The 13,622-nt window shown below is 58.1% G+C and overlaps 1 protein-coding gene across 3 annotated transcripts; it reads right to left on the bottom strand.

Moving 5' to 3' along the window:
• Window positions 1-744: 744 nt before the first annotated feature.
• Window positions 745-13,009, bottom strand: PIANP (PILR alpha associated neural protein). 3 transcript variants are annotated; one of them, XM_087758942.1, is made up of 7 exons: window positions 12,882-13,009; window positions 12,008-12,154; window positions 5,465-5,533; window positions 4,750-5,315; window positions 4,508-4,589; window positions 4,025-4,252; window positions 745-3,872 (listed from the first exon to the last, which is right to left on the bottom strand). In XM_087758942.1, the coding sequence occupies exons 3-7, from the start codon at window positions 5,479-5,481 to the stop codon at window positions 3,851-3,853; spliced, it is 915 nt and encodes a 304-aa protein (XP_087615068.1). In that variant the 5' UTR covers window positions 5,482-5,533; window positions 12,008-12,154; window positions 12,882-13,009; the 3' UTR covers window positions 745-3,850. The 3 variants fall into 3 exon arrangements, with proteins under 3 accessions (XP_087615068.1, XP_087615070.1, XP_087615067.1); XM_087758944.1 differs by lacking the exon at window positions 12,882-13,009 and having other exon boundaries at window positions 4,750-5,312; window positions 12,008-12,301; XM_087758941.1 differs by lacking the exon at window positions 12,882-13,009 and having other exon boundaries at window positions 12,008-12,299.
• Window positions 13,010-13,622: the final 613 nt, after the last annotated feature.

Genomic DNA, 13,622 nt, shown 5'->3' with positions numbered 1-13,622 from the left:
AATGAACAAACCGCTCCTTTCCAAGCGTTTTTCCTTATTGGGAGTGGGGAAGGAAGGGACCAGATTTGCAAGGGCACTTAGGTGCCGTCGAGGAAGAGGTAGATAGCCCTCTCTGAAGCTGTGGGATGCTTGGCTGGATGTGAGTCCCTGGAAACTGGACCGGGGGAGCGGTGTGGAAGCGCACACCAGAGGTCTGCTCCCCTGCCTACTGGTCGCAACGGGCAGGATGGGAAAGCCCAAGGAGGATTTGGCCTTGTGGTCTCTCTGGGAGAGATCCTTCCCCAGACCTTCCCTCCTTCCCACTGCGCTCACAGAGAGACCACCCTTGCCTTAACAAAGCCAGGACCCTCCAGGAGCTCAGCAGGGACACGGTTCCTTCAGCTCACCCAGCCCGCCCGGACCTTCCCTTTCAATTGCACGGAAATACTGGGCAGGCTCAACCCAAGGCTATGAACATTTCCAGTCGGTTTCCCCGCACACCTTTTCCTCTGTAAAATTTCCACTGGAAAAAAATGAATCCAGATCTTTCTCCTGCTGTCACTTAGAAGACAGGGAAACCTGATGGGCTGTGGCTGAGAAGGGACTGGCCTCTGCCCTGGCTTGGTGCTTGGTGCTGTCAGCCTGTCCGTGTGCGCATCGCACAGAACATCAGCTCGGGCCAGGGAAGAGCCTGCAGGCATGCTCTGGCTCTGCTCTGCCTAGGGGAAGATGGTTTATAAGGCTCCAGCCATGGAGGAAACCAGATCCAGTGAGATTATTTATTGACTGGAAGAAGCTCGTATGTCCACACGTGTTTTGAATGTTTTGTTCCAGGGACAAAATGTAGCAATGAAAGCTTGGGCAGGATAATGAAGTTGTTTCCCATATCTAACCTGTTTTGTGTGAAAGAGTGAATGACTGTCATTAAAAACATATTTGGCTAGAAAAATTGGTCTTGGAAAAGATGTTCAGTGTATCCAAGTTTCTGTCATTGTACGAATTTTCTCTACTGCATTCCCCAGCTTCCCCCTTACCACAGCATCCGTAAAAGGTTTCACTCCCTGGAGATACTTTTAACAGAAACAGAGACACATTAAAGGAAGGAAAAAAAAACCCCAAAACACCAAGATCTGATTTGTTTGCAGAGTTTACAAAAGCCTGGCCAGCGGAGCACAGGGCTTCCCCGCACCAAGTGTTGGAAAACGTTTTCACGACGCCTTCTGTGGTGCCCTGCCGCTTTCTTACGGACCTTCTCTCCACGCAGCGTGTGGAAAGGGAAAGTCCAAGCACAGCCCTTGAAGTGGTAGAGTCTAAACTCTGGCCTTGTTTCAACGAGCGCTATTGATCAAAGAGCAATCTAATTAATCTGGCCTGGAAGATTACTTAAACCAGTTCAAGGCATTATATTGTAAACTGCCAGCAATAAGGAGCGCAGCCTCTTGCGGACTGCGTGCGGGTGGCCTCCTCCGGCGCCGACGTGCCAGCGAGAGGGCGAGCAGCCCCGAGCAGTGGGCAGGAACAGCCATCTGCCCCCTTCTCTGTCCAGCCGCAGCTTCAATGTCCACCAAAGCCTTGAATGGAGCCTGAATAAGGAAAAGGCTCAGTAATAGCTCGATCTACGATAAAGCAAGAACATCCCCTGCCGTAAGCGGAGACTTAACCTGCGCTTAGACTAGAGACCTCTGGAGTCCTTTTTCATCTACATCTTCAGCCATTCTGTGCTTTTAATAAGCCACTAATTTTATTTGACCTGTCATTTTCTCCAAATCTCTACTGTTTTTTTGCGAAGCTTATTGCAATTTACACTCTCATTTAAACGTCCTTCACGGTGAGTCAGATGGGGCCCAGGATCACCTAATAGTTCAGCTGGGTACGTGGGCAGAACCAGGCCTCTTACAAAACTCCCTGTGCTTTGTCCTATAAAGAAGAGGCTTTTACTGCAGAGATAAAGGATGAAAGGGCCATTTTCTTTTCTCCAGGATGACTTTTGTCAGAGACCTTGTGTGCTGCCTGAGGGCCTTCAAATTGTGGGTGAGTTTCCCGTCTCTGGCCCCATCAGTCTGGTGTTGGTACAGTATAGGGGCAACCTTACCTCCATCTCCATCATTTCAGCTCAGTGGCTGCCAACATGGGGTGCATGAATTACGGTGAAGGTGTCCACAAAAGCCAAGGGAGGTCAACTATTGTCATTAAGCTGAAATTTGCCATTTCACGCTTCCTCAAAGTGACACCCAGGGGTCCACGCATAGGAAGAGGTTGAGACGCGCTGATCTCGCTCACACATAGAATCACAGAATGGTTTGGGTTGGAAGGGACCTTAAAAACCATCTGATTCCAGCCCCCCCGCCACGGGCAGGGACACCTTCCACCAGACCAGGTTGCTCAAAGCCCCATCCAGCCTGGCCTTGAACACTTCCAGGGATGGGGCATCCTATGGTTAGACAAGTAACTGACGGTGTGGCTGCCTGCCCTACAAACCACCACAGCCCTGAAGTACCTGCTCAGGCAACCGGTTTGCACCGATACCTGTGCCGTTGGTTTCGGTCCCCAACCAGTTGGGGCAATACACTTACGAAGGCTGGCACCTCAGATATCCCCTCTCTCATGCCCTTGGTGAGCATTGGGGGTCTCCAGTCACCTTGCATTCCAGGAAAGACCTACCAGCAGTACATGGCGACCCTCCAGGTGTTCCCAAGGTCAACTCCAAGTTGCTCTTTGTCATCCCAGGCACAGAGAGTCACGTCTGCTGCTTGTTGCCTCTAGCATGAGTGTCTGAAAGCAATTCCCTGCCTCAGCCCAGCAAAACTCAGGTTCCTTGTGCCCAGCTATATCTGCCTGCCATGCTTTAGCTGTTTCAGCAGTATCCCAACATACAGGACGCTCGCTGAATAGCAGAGGGCTTCGCCTCATATTTTCTGAATAATATCACCATAGGCTGATGTTCTTCGGAAAAAACCTTGCTGAAGGAGGCTGAGGGGGTGGAGGGGGACAGCAAGGAGGCTTCTAAGAGATCAAAACATTGGGAAAGCTAAAGGAACCTTTTCCAACTTGAACTGGCAAGAGAAGTGGCGGGGGCAGGAACTGAGAGAAGAAAATTGGGGATGGAGAGATGAAGAAAGATACAAGCTGAAGAGAAAAAACAGAGGAGTGTTAGGCAGAAAGAAAATGGAAAGATGTGAATATCTTCCATCTAGGGAGGAGGTGATGTTTCCTTCAAGGTTGCTGAGGGGGCCCAGGTGCTGTGTGAGCCTCTTCTGCCCAAGCTTCACCCACCCTTGAGACCCTCGGGAGGGCCAAAGCCTCGGGAAGAGAAGAACCTGCCACCACCTGAGTCCTAGCTCAGGGGAGACCGAGCCCCGGCGGGCGATCCTGCAGCCACTGAACTCCAGACGTTCACTTCAAAGCACACGACATGGGAAGGGACACACAGAGGGGTTAGGGCCCACGGGGACAGGGGTACGCCTTTCCACCTTGCCTACCCCCGACGTCAGGCATGCACTGGTGAAAGAGTGATGGCGATCCAAGTTGGGGGGTGTGTGTGTCTGCGTGTGTGCGAGGAAAGGGGCCGGGGAGGCCAAGATTTCACACCACCAGCGGCTCTCTTCCCTCCCACCATCCTGCTCTCTCATTACCCTGTCCTGCGTGGGTCGGGGCGGGGACCCCAACCTTCCCCCAGCAGAAGGCTAAGGAGGCCCAGCTCGTCCATTTGCCCAGGCACGTCCTGGTGGAGTTAGTTAATAATGGTGGTGGCGGGCCGTGGCACAAGGAGGTCTTTTTTTTTTTTTCCTGGGGTAGCAGAGGCGGCGGGAGTCTGCGCTCGCCGGCTGTGACGGGAGGGTGGGGGGAGCCAGCTCTGCTTCTCCCGTGAGCATCACAGGTTCACCAGTGGGATTCTGGGGGGAAAAGGGAATTGGAAATTAATTAGCAATGGGCACTTACGCTGCCCCACCGCCCCCACTAACCAACTGGCACCTTTGCCCTGCCTCAGCCTGCTTGACCCCTGTCCTCCACCACCCGCTCCCGCCACGGCTCACCGGCCACTCACCGGTTGAGCTGGAAGGCCGTGCTCTTCCCGTGGCCTCCCAGTTTCTCTGCACCCTCCTGGCCCTGCCTGGACTCCTCCGCCTCGGGCGTGGGGGCCAGGGAGTCACCATAGGGCCCCAGGATGCTGACGGTGGTGGGGGAGAGGTCCGTGAGGGGCTGCTGGCTCTCCTGCTGCCTCCCACCGCTCTGCTGCCCCGAGTGACGCCGCCGTTTCTGATTACGGTCCCAGCTTTGGAAAGAGACGAGGGGTGAGACGAAGAGTGCCCCTTCAGACAAGCCCCAGCCCTCGACGACGGAGAGGTTCGTGGGACCCTGCTATACTCAGTGTTAGAGCCCAGCGCGGCCACGTGCCAAACCTCCTGGGGGCTTCCAGCACCAGATCCCCCACCTTGGGACGAACGGGTCCCAAACCCACAGTCCTCCCGCCCACCCACCTGCAGACACCAGCATGGTCACAGCCTCCATCGGCCCAAACCTCACTCACCAGAACTTGAATATGATCCCAGTGGCAACCAGGACAATGATGATGGAGATGGTGATGGTGACGTACAGCTGGGGATCCACACCTGCGAGACAGAGGGGGAGAGGGGGGTGTGATGGCCACCCCCACCGGTCCCCAGAGAGCAGCAGTGCAAGGGGAGGTTCCTGCTGGGGCCCTCATGAATTTTGCAGAAGGAGCTGCTGCTGTGGGAATGGCGGGGTGAAAGAAGCAAAGGGCAGATTTACCTTCCCCCCGGGGCCCAAACAAGAAGGGCCGCAGGGTGGCCGGGGTCTCGCGCAGGTTGAGCCCCGCGTTGTGCAGGAGCGAGTGGGAGTTGGGCTGTGCCGTTGCCATCCCGTGTGGTGAGACAAAGGTGTATCCCAGCGGTGGGAAGCCTGGGTTGGCCGAGTTGGTGTCCCCTCCGTCCTCATCCGACACGGTGGGGCCCCAAACGATGGCCCAGGGGTACTGGGAGGAGGGCATGCCGTCCTCAAATCCGGAAGGGGTGGCGGGACGGGCCCCCACTGCCTGGCGCCTCAGCCGCACGACGTGCCGCAGCTCTCCCCCCCGGGAGGGCAGGGCCCGCTGGCGCGGCAGGGCGAAGCGAGAATCCCTCTCCGGCACCGAGGTCCTGTCCCAGATGCAAATGGGCCGCGAGGCGGAGGGGCTCCGACGGGCGCAAAGAGGCCGAGCGGCCGCCGGGCCCCGAGAGCGAAGCGACCAGACGCCGGGAGGAGGGACGGCGGAGACCAGGAGGAGGAGATGCCAAAGCTGCAGGGAGTGGATGCAGGAGAGGAGTGCAGGCATCCTGCTGCGGGGCAAGGGGGAGGAAGAAGAGAGGCTTATCTGAAACACTCCTCCCGTCGAAAGGCCAAGCCCAGAGCCGCCGGGAGCAGCCCGCCACCCACGCTCCCGTCATCTTCCCGCGTCGCTGGCGAACGTGGGAAGCTGTGAACCTACCAAGCACTGGGCTCCATCTCAGATGCAACAGCGTCTTTGCTCAGCGGGGATCCTGTCTCATCTTCTTCACTGGGAACCAAAAGGGAGAGGTGTCAGCATCCCCTCACCCAGCGGTGACCGCTCTCTCCCTGGAGGCAACGTGTGCCACCGTGGGCAAGCTCCCGGCCCTGGCGGGCAGGGCAACGGGGCGCCCGTGCACCCAGGCGCACACCCATTCCTGCTCTCGTGCTCTTCTGCATGGAGGTGCATCGTCGCCCCAACCCCAGCGCCGCACAGGAACGCGCGCGTTAGCATATGCACACAAAAGCAAGGAGCAATCTCTGGAGCACACGTGCGGAGGCACATGCGCAGCTTCCCTGGGGACTCTCCTGTCTGAGGGCCGAGAGGGGGATTAGGCATCTTTGTTTGCTTATCGCTGGAACAAGTTGGAATCTTAATTCCTGTGTTTATTTATAGTGTAGAGCGTGTAATCCATTTATTAAAAAAGAGCCGTTTCATTGTGTGCCAGAGTGACGGAGCGAGAGGGGAAGCACGAGAGTGATAAACGGAGAAGGCTGAGAAAGAGAGAGTGAATCAGCGAGAAAAGTCCAGCCTCACTAAAGAATTTAAGAGCAAAAATATGCCTATCAAATATTTAGTATTTACTTTCCTCTTAGCTAACACGGAATTACCTTCCCACACCCCTTGTCCTAGTGTCCTCTGTGCTGTCCCGTCCCTCCCTTTCTTCCCTGTTCCTCCCCTCTCTCTCCCACCTCCCATGGCCAAGCAGCACCCGGCAGCAGTGGTAACAGGGAGTAAGGGCTGGTCCCACCGGCTGGATTTCTGCACCGGCCACACGTCAGCCTCTGGCATCGGTCCGGCGGTAGCACGGCTGCCCTTCATGCTGCCTGCCCCTTCCCTTGGCTGGGCACAGCGTGGCGCCGGCCCTTCCCCGGTGAGCTGTTATGTGCCTGACCCGGGATCCTCTCCGCAACAAAGACCGCACACTCACACACACACACACACACAGAGAAAAAAAATCATTCAAGATATTCAACTCGCTCCTTCATCGTGAAGGGGAAAGCATGAATGCCGACAACCCACGGTCATGCCCTTCTGTGGCTGCTGGGATGGAGAAATGGGGATGTTTGGCTGAGGGAGTCGACGCAGAGGCCAACCCTGCACCTCCAGCCCCCAGCCAGCTGTGTTGCACCTCTCAGCTCCCAAGGGGTTACCGCCGTCCCCTCCTGCTCCGTCTGAACTAAACCTGCAGCCTAACTAAGCCTTTTCAACCCTGAACTAAAGCTGCAGCCCCTCCTGAAGGGGAGGCTTCCTCCTGCTGAGGGAAGAGCCCGGTGCTTGCTGTGGCTCACCTGAGGAGAGGGGCTGGGAGCAAAGACACCCAAGAGTGAGGAGCTGTCTAGCTCCTGCTGCATTAACTGGGGATATTTTTAGTTTCCTTCTGTTAAATATTTAAACAAAGTTCACAGAAAAAAAGGAACTGTCGGCTAATGTGCCCTGCCCTTCCCTCCGGGGCAAGATCAGTCTCTGGAGGGATCCTGAGATGAAGATGAGGAGAAAAGAGCAGCTATTCTCAGCATTTCTTTGTACTTTGCTCCTGAATCTCTAAGCCTTGGAGTGGACTCAGTATTAAAATGCAGCTCTGCAGACAGCCAGCAGAACGGAGCGGGTTTCTTCCGAAGCCAGAGGCTGGTGAGATCTTGGCCATCTGGATTGCGATCACGATGCCGTGGAGGAGCATGTCTGGCAACACAAACCCATGACAGAATTTCTTTTGGACTTTGGAAAGGGAGGGAATTCCATGCGTCGGGGACCTCCTCGCGGGAGTCCCCAGGCTAGAGGGCACACAAACCGCCCGTGGCCTGGAGTGCCTGGGGCCGTGCCTGGGAGTCACCACGGGACGGTAGTTCCCTGGGGTGAAGAGCCTGCTCTGCTTGTGGCACGGCCTTCTCAGTTACAGCTCTGGTCTTCAGGGGCTGCGGGCTGTTTTGCATCAGGCAGCAGATGTGGGTCTGGACAGTGTCACCCCAGGAGTGGAGATCTCCAGGTGCAGGTAGACCTCGGTGCCAGTCCCGTGGGGAAGCGTGGTACATTAGGGGTGCACGTGTAACTGCTGGCACCCCTCCGAACATAGGTGACTCTACCGGCAGAAACGTGCCTGGTTGTAGGTGCACAGCGTGCTGGTCACCCAGCTCACCGCGCTTGTTGGGATGTCTTACAACAGAGACCTTGCTGTACTTCTCGGCTGAGACTGTGAGCTCCAGCAACAGCAGCCCAGGCCATGGATTCCCAGGGTATAAAGCCTGGGAATAAGAAAACCTACAGAGCCAAATTCTGAATTGCTTTCACGCCTGGTGGTCTGAATTTCAGCCCTATGGAGCAGGTAATGGCTGTAAGCGGAGCTGAGGGGAAGGAGTGAGCCCCAGCACTGGCCTCCTTGTGTACGTATAACACTATGGAAGTGACAGCCCGGACATCGGGTGTAAGCCTCAGAGCTGAGACACTGCTGTGCACAGGTCCTGCTGCCAACGGTGAAGAGCGGGTGACTCCCGGTGCCCTGACCCCAAAGGTGGCTCCAGGTGAGTGCAGGAATGAGGCAATGTCAGTCGGTCTCAGTCAACGCGTTTGGGTTTGCTAACCCCATCGTGGCCGGAGACCAAGAGCGCGTCCTGCACTAGTACACCCAGGCGTGGGTGCGGAGGAGCTGGGAGAAGCACAGCGGTGTCTCCCGTCGCCTGAATGCCGTGAGAGCAAAGGAAGGTTTCAGGTGGAAATGCCAGCCAGTGAGGGCTGGACTCCACTGCGCATGGAGCGCTCACGTTCAAAGCAGAGCACGGGCGGCCCTGTGGCTTATTGACAGAGCGGCGGATGAAGCGTGTCAGGGCACTCTGCAGGCAGCCGCCGGCAGCGGGGATGGCGTCCTGGGCAGAGACCTTGCTGCGTTGGCGGGCAAGGGTAACAAACTCCCTTCGCTCAGCTCCGTACACGGCTCCTGGTGCGGACGCTGAATAAACCGGTGGATCTTCAGAGAGGAGGAGGGGATGCCAATGCTCTTACTACCTAGATGTAGAAATCCCAGTATCCACGCACCTTGCACCATTCAAGAGGCCTTTGCGTGCCAGAGCAGAAACACCGGATTTCTGCCCCAGTACCGCACGGCGCGGCTCTTGCTTTCAGATCTGTTTCCCAGGTCTCATTGTGATGGAACCGGACAGGGCTACTCCCAGGGTCCACAGATGGACCCGTGTGTTTTCACTCTAGGTACAGAGCCTTCATCGCGGTGTTCCAGCCCTGTGATGCACAGATGACAGAGTGTGAATGACAAAGCTATTTCCCCAGGGCACTTCATTGAGCTCAGTTTGTGAATCTTGGTGCTCGAAAGCCGCGAGTAAGAATTACACTGCTCTTTGCTACTGCATATGGACCACACCGGTCCAGACCAGCAAGCCCTGGGGATAATCTACTAGGAGCCACTCTCATTGCATTTGCAGGATGGAAGCGCAAATCCTGCTGCTGTTCCCAGCATCAGGGACCCGGCTGTGCTTCCTCCCTCTTTCTAAGCCTCCTGCAGCACGGACCCACCGCTGCTGGGACGTGAGAGCAGGTCTCGGTAACCGTGCCCCAAAGGATGTCTCCCCGTTCACCAAGGGGGCTGGGAATTTACATCCGAACTAATGGCTGGGAGCAAAGCCCGCTGCACTCCCACTCTGAGCAGGCAGCACAGACAAAGCCCTGAATGAGACACTCTCAGTTCCAGAGTTCAGATGCTACCGCACCCCGGGGACGCCCTAGGATTCGCTGCCGATAACTCCTTCTCCGTGTCCGGGACTCTTGTATACTGTGGTCCCAAAGATAAATCCTATCCAGATATAAAAGCCGTCACCGGAATAAAAGAGCCGAGGTGCCAGCCGTGTGCAGGCAAGACCCGTGCCATAGCTCCCTCGCATCAAATGCAATCTGTAACCTTCTGTTACAAAATGCTGAAGTCTGACAAATTCAAATGAGGAACAATACTATTAATAAAGAGGGTCACGCACTAGCACAATTCACCTAGGCAGGCGGTGTATTCCCTGCTGCCTGGAGCCTTTGCGTGGCCGTATTTCGAAAAGAGATGCTAGGGTTCAATCAGAAGTTACGGGCTTGACGCAGGAAATGAAATCGGTGACATTCTCTGGCCTGTGCTCTGCTGTAGGTCAGGCTCGATGATCAAAATGGTCCCTCTGGCCTTAAAATCTGAGAATCTCACAGCTTTCTCGATGCCTGGCCGAGATCAGCTCTGACTGAAGAGCAATTGGATGAAGCCGAGCACACACAAGCCATGGTAGTGAGAAGCAGGTAGAGCCTCCTTCCATCCGGGGATGGGAAAAGAGTTGCACCCGATTCTGTGTGGCTCGGCTGGCAGATGATGATCTATCCGTATTTTTGTAACATCTCGAGCTTGACTGCTGTGATACTGTGCCTCTAGGAATGAAGCCGTCTGCTCTCAGAGCGCTCCAGCGAGTTCAGAATGCAGCAGTCTGCTGGGCGACGCGAGCTGCCGGGAATGCATCACCGGGCCCCTCCGCACCCCACATCGCCTCGCCTTTCAGCACGGAGCCCGGTTCAAGGTCTCCCAGCCAGCATTCAAAGCCCAGCACGGGACAGGCCCCAGTGACCTCAGCAATCAATCACCTCTCCTTATGCAGCGATGACCTCACATGACAGATATATTCCACTGGAACAATGAAATTGCCGACCAGTTTGGGGAGAGGGGGAAGGGATGGGAGATGGGGAAAGAGGCTCACGACCCTGAGGAACAGAACATTCACAGGAGCTGGGCCAAGATTATGAAACTTACTGCCGGCTGAAATAACGCTTGCCATTAGCAACCCCGCAGCACCGAGAGCTTCATGCAAATCCTTTCTTCGCCCAGCTCCCCCACGGCAACGATCCCGCTCGACATAGTGATTAAAAAAACAATCAAAACAAACCTGAGGAGGACCCAGCCCTCCTCGCAGAGAAAGAACGCTAGTTTGGCTCGCATTTTTTTAACTCCCAGCCAGCATTACGGGCTACGGTGACAAGCTACCGATACAAGACTGCGATCTGGGACCGCGGAACCTAGCAGCGATCGCCAAGCATCGAGTGGAGCGAGTTTAGGCACCGGCAGTAAGACCCCCCCCCGACGCTGCCTGGTGCCCCGGGCTCCCCACACCTCTATTTTTCTCAGTGGCCATGAACATCCCAGAGTTCACGGTCCAAGAGGCAGAGACGCAGTCATTGCTGGTTTGGTAGCAGGAAGCGTGAACCCCGGTGCTGGCGAAAAGGCTTTATATATATATATATATATGTGTATATATATATATATATATATACACGTCTTGCTGGATTCGGCTGGGTGGGGATGGGGAAAGGGAGGAATCCCAGAGGATTTGCCCCAGGGAGGGAATTCTGCTGCACTTGGAGGAGTTTTGGCAGCCGGGAGCGTGAATCGGAACGCCGGCACCCTGGGGTGGGAGACGCCAGGCCCATCTGGGGAAGGAGTTCCCGCTGTGCACGGGGCCGGGGGCGACAGCTCGCAGAGCGGGCTGAAGCTGGGGGCTGGCAGGCTGAACGCAGCGGCTCCCGTCAGGCCGCTCTCCCCGGTGTCTGAGGCTGAGAGGGTCGGTGGCAGCGCCCAGGAGGATCCGGCAGGGCCGCGGAGGGGCTGACACTGTGGCGGTGCAGGTCCTGCAGCGATCGGTGACTGCCGGTGGGAATTCCTGTGCCAGGGGACCGGGGCGAGCGCTTATGGGCTGGGTATGGAAATCCTAGGCGGGGGCAGGATCCGGGGCAGGATCCGGGGCTGGAAGGGTGATGGTGCATTTGGACACGTCGGTAGCCAGGGAATGGGCGTGCGAAGCCCATCAGTGGTCCTCTGAGCTTAAGTCTCCCTGCATTTGGGAACTGTGAGCGTGGCCCCATTCCAAGCAGCACTCTAGGATGCCGGTCCCCTGCCATCTAGTGCCTGCCTGCAATACATGTCATGAGTCTGCCAATCTTCTGCCTCCCAGTTTCCTACTGTTCCCGGGCATCCGAGTGCTTCAGGTGCGGAGCCTCCACATCTGAATTGCATCCCTCTTGCCTGGTGCACCCTTGGCCAGGCAGAAGGAGGGATTGACCCCTCCGTTTCTTTTCTCCAGCTGCGCCAATTTGGCTGAAGTCGCCTTCCTCAGCGCAGGCTCCGGCGCTCCAGCACAACAGGTCTGTGATGGAGCCCAGAGCTTGGAGGGCAAGAGGCAGCGATGCCTGGGCTGTGCCCCCTCCCTCCCAGCCCCTCGGGTACCCCCTGCCCCAGACTGAAAGAGGAGGAGAAGGGGGGGGAGGAAGGAGACAGCCGGCTAGAAGGAGACGGAGCACCTAGATGGGGAGAGGGGAGAGAAAAAGGGGGAGAAAGGACACAGGGAAGGAGACGGGGGTGGGGGGAGAGATGACTTGGAGACGGGCACGCATCCCTCCCCGCTCCTCGCCCCCGCAGCCCCATCCCCACCCCGTCCCCAAGCCCGGGCCGAGGGGGGAACTTACCTTGCGGGGAGAGGAGCGGGGCGCAGGCGGGGCGGCGGAGCGGGGGGCCGGGGGGGCAGAGCTGCTGCCGCCGGTGCCTCTCATGGCCAGGACGAAGGAAGGAGAGGAGGAGGAGGAGGAGGAAGGTTCGATGAGGCTGAGCCCCGGCTGAGGGAGAGGGAGCGAGAGATGCCTTGAAATAAACAGCTGCCGAGGACTGGTCCAGCCCCTCTTTCTCTCTCTCCGTCTCCGTCTCTCTCGCTCGCTGCCTCCCGTTAACCCCATGGCTGCTGGCGCGGCGGCGGCCGGCCCCGTCGCCCCCGCCGCAGCCCGGGGGAGGCGGGCGGGGGGCAGCGGCCGGGCGGGGGGGGGGCACCGCGTCCCGGGGTCCCCCCCTCCCCTCCTCCCCCGGCCCGGGACAACCCCCCCCCGCCCCCCAAGGCTCCTCCCGGCCCCTGCGCTCCCGCAGCCCCGCTCCCGCCGCCCCCCGGACCTGCCCCCCGCCGCCGCCGCCGCCGCCGCCCCGCCGCCGCTGCCCGCTCCGCTCGGGCTCCGCTCGGGCTCCGCTCCGCTCCCCCGTCTCCTCGGTTATTTCGGGATCTTCACAGGAAGCGATTAGGTTGCCATGGAGAGAGGTGTCTCCAAGGGACCCGTCGCTCCAGCTCGCTCCGGCGAATGCCACCCCCGGACGGGTCCGTGCTTGCCGGAGGAGCACCCCCCCCCCCCCCCCGGTACCCCGGTTCCCCCGGGCCGCCCCCCGGCTCACCCCCGCCGCCTCTCCGCCCCGCAGCGCTCAGACCCCTCGGGGCGATGCCACCCCCCCCCGCCGGTCCCGCCCCCCGGCCCCGCATCCATCCCCGCATCCCCGGCCCCCCCCCCCCGCGCGCCCCGGTACCGGGGTGCGGTGGAGCCTCGCGGGGAGAACGGAGCCGCCCACGGGTGGGACACACGGCGGGGGCCGTCCGAGGTGGGGGTCCCCGTTAAGGGATCGCCCCGGTCGTTTGAACGTGTCCCCAAGAGCGTTTCTGCCGGGGACGGATGGGATGCGCCTGGAAATGGTAGGGATGTGACAGCGAAATTAAAGAAAGAAGCCGACGTGGCTTTGAGGGGCCGGGTGTTTTACAGGGACAATCTCCCTCCACCATCAAGTACCAAACGGAAAGCAGAGTCCAAATCAGAAGGGAGCGGCTGAGCAACCAACGGGCGAGAGAAGAAAGCCAATGACAGAAAGACAGTTTCCACTCCCGGGTTTGAAATACGAGGAAGCGAGAAAGTAATTTCCTCAGATCCTCAGAAACAATCAAACTTTTCATCATAAAGCGATGAGGAAAAACCGTGGCTGACCCTGGGAAAAAAACAGAAAGGAATAGGAGAGACAGCACCGAGATGTAAAGCGACCTGCCGCTGCGTCAGGAGTGGACGCAGATGACAAACGGACCGAGCCCGAGCATGGCAGGACGGACGGAACGGGTCCTGCCAACTTTGGACAGACACCCAAGGGGGCTGAGGCCATTGCTCTTCGTCCGGCCTCCGCGAGCTCCTGCGCTGATGAACCAGGCTGATCCGAGCTTTCCTGTGCCGGGACGTTTGACTCCCCCGCCTGTTTTTGTGAGCGCGTTTGGGAGAGTCAACGGGT

This window comes from Nipponia nippon, unplaced genomic scaffold, assembly GCF_047370975.1.
Source record: "Nipponia nippon isolate SJK-2023a ecotype South Korea unplaced genomic scaffold, ASM4737097v1 scaffold_2, whole genome shotgun sequence".
Classification (NCBI taxonomy): Eukaryota; Metazoa; Chordata; class Aves; order Pelecaniformes; family Threskiornithidae; genus Nipponia; species Nipponia nippon.
The sequence above is the reverse complement of the archived record's forward strand: the minus strand, read 5'-3'. Positions and strand labels throughout refer to the sequence as shown.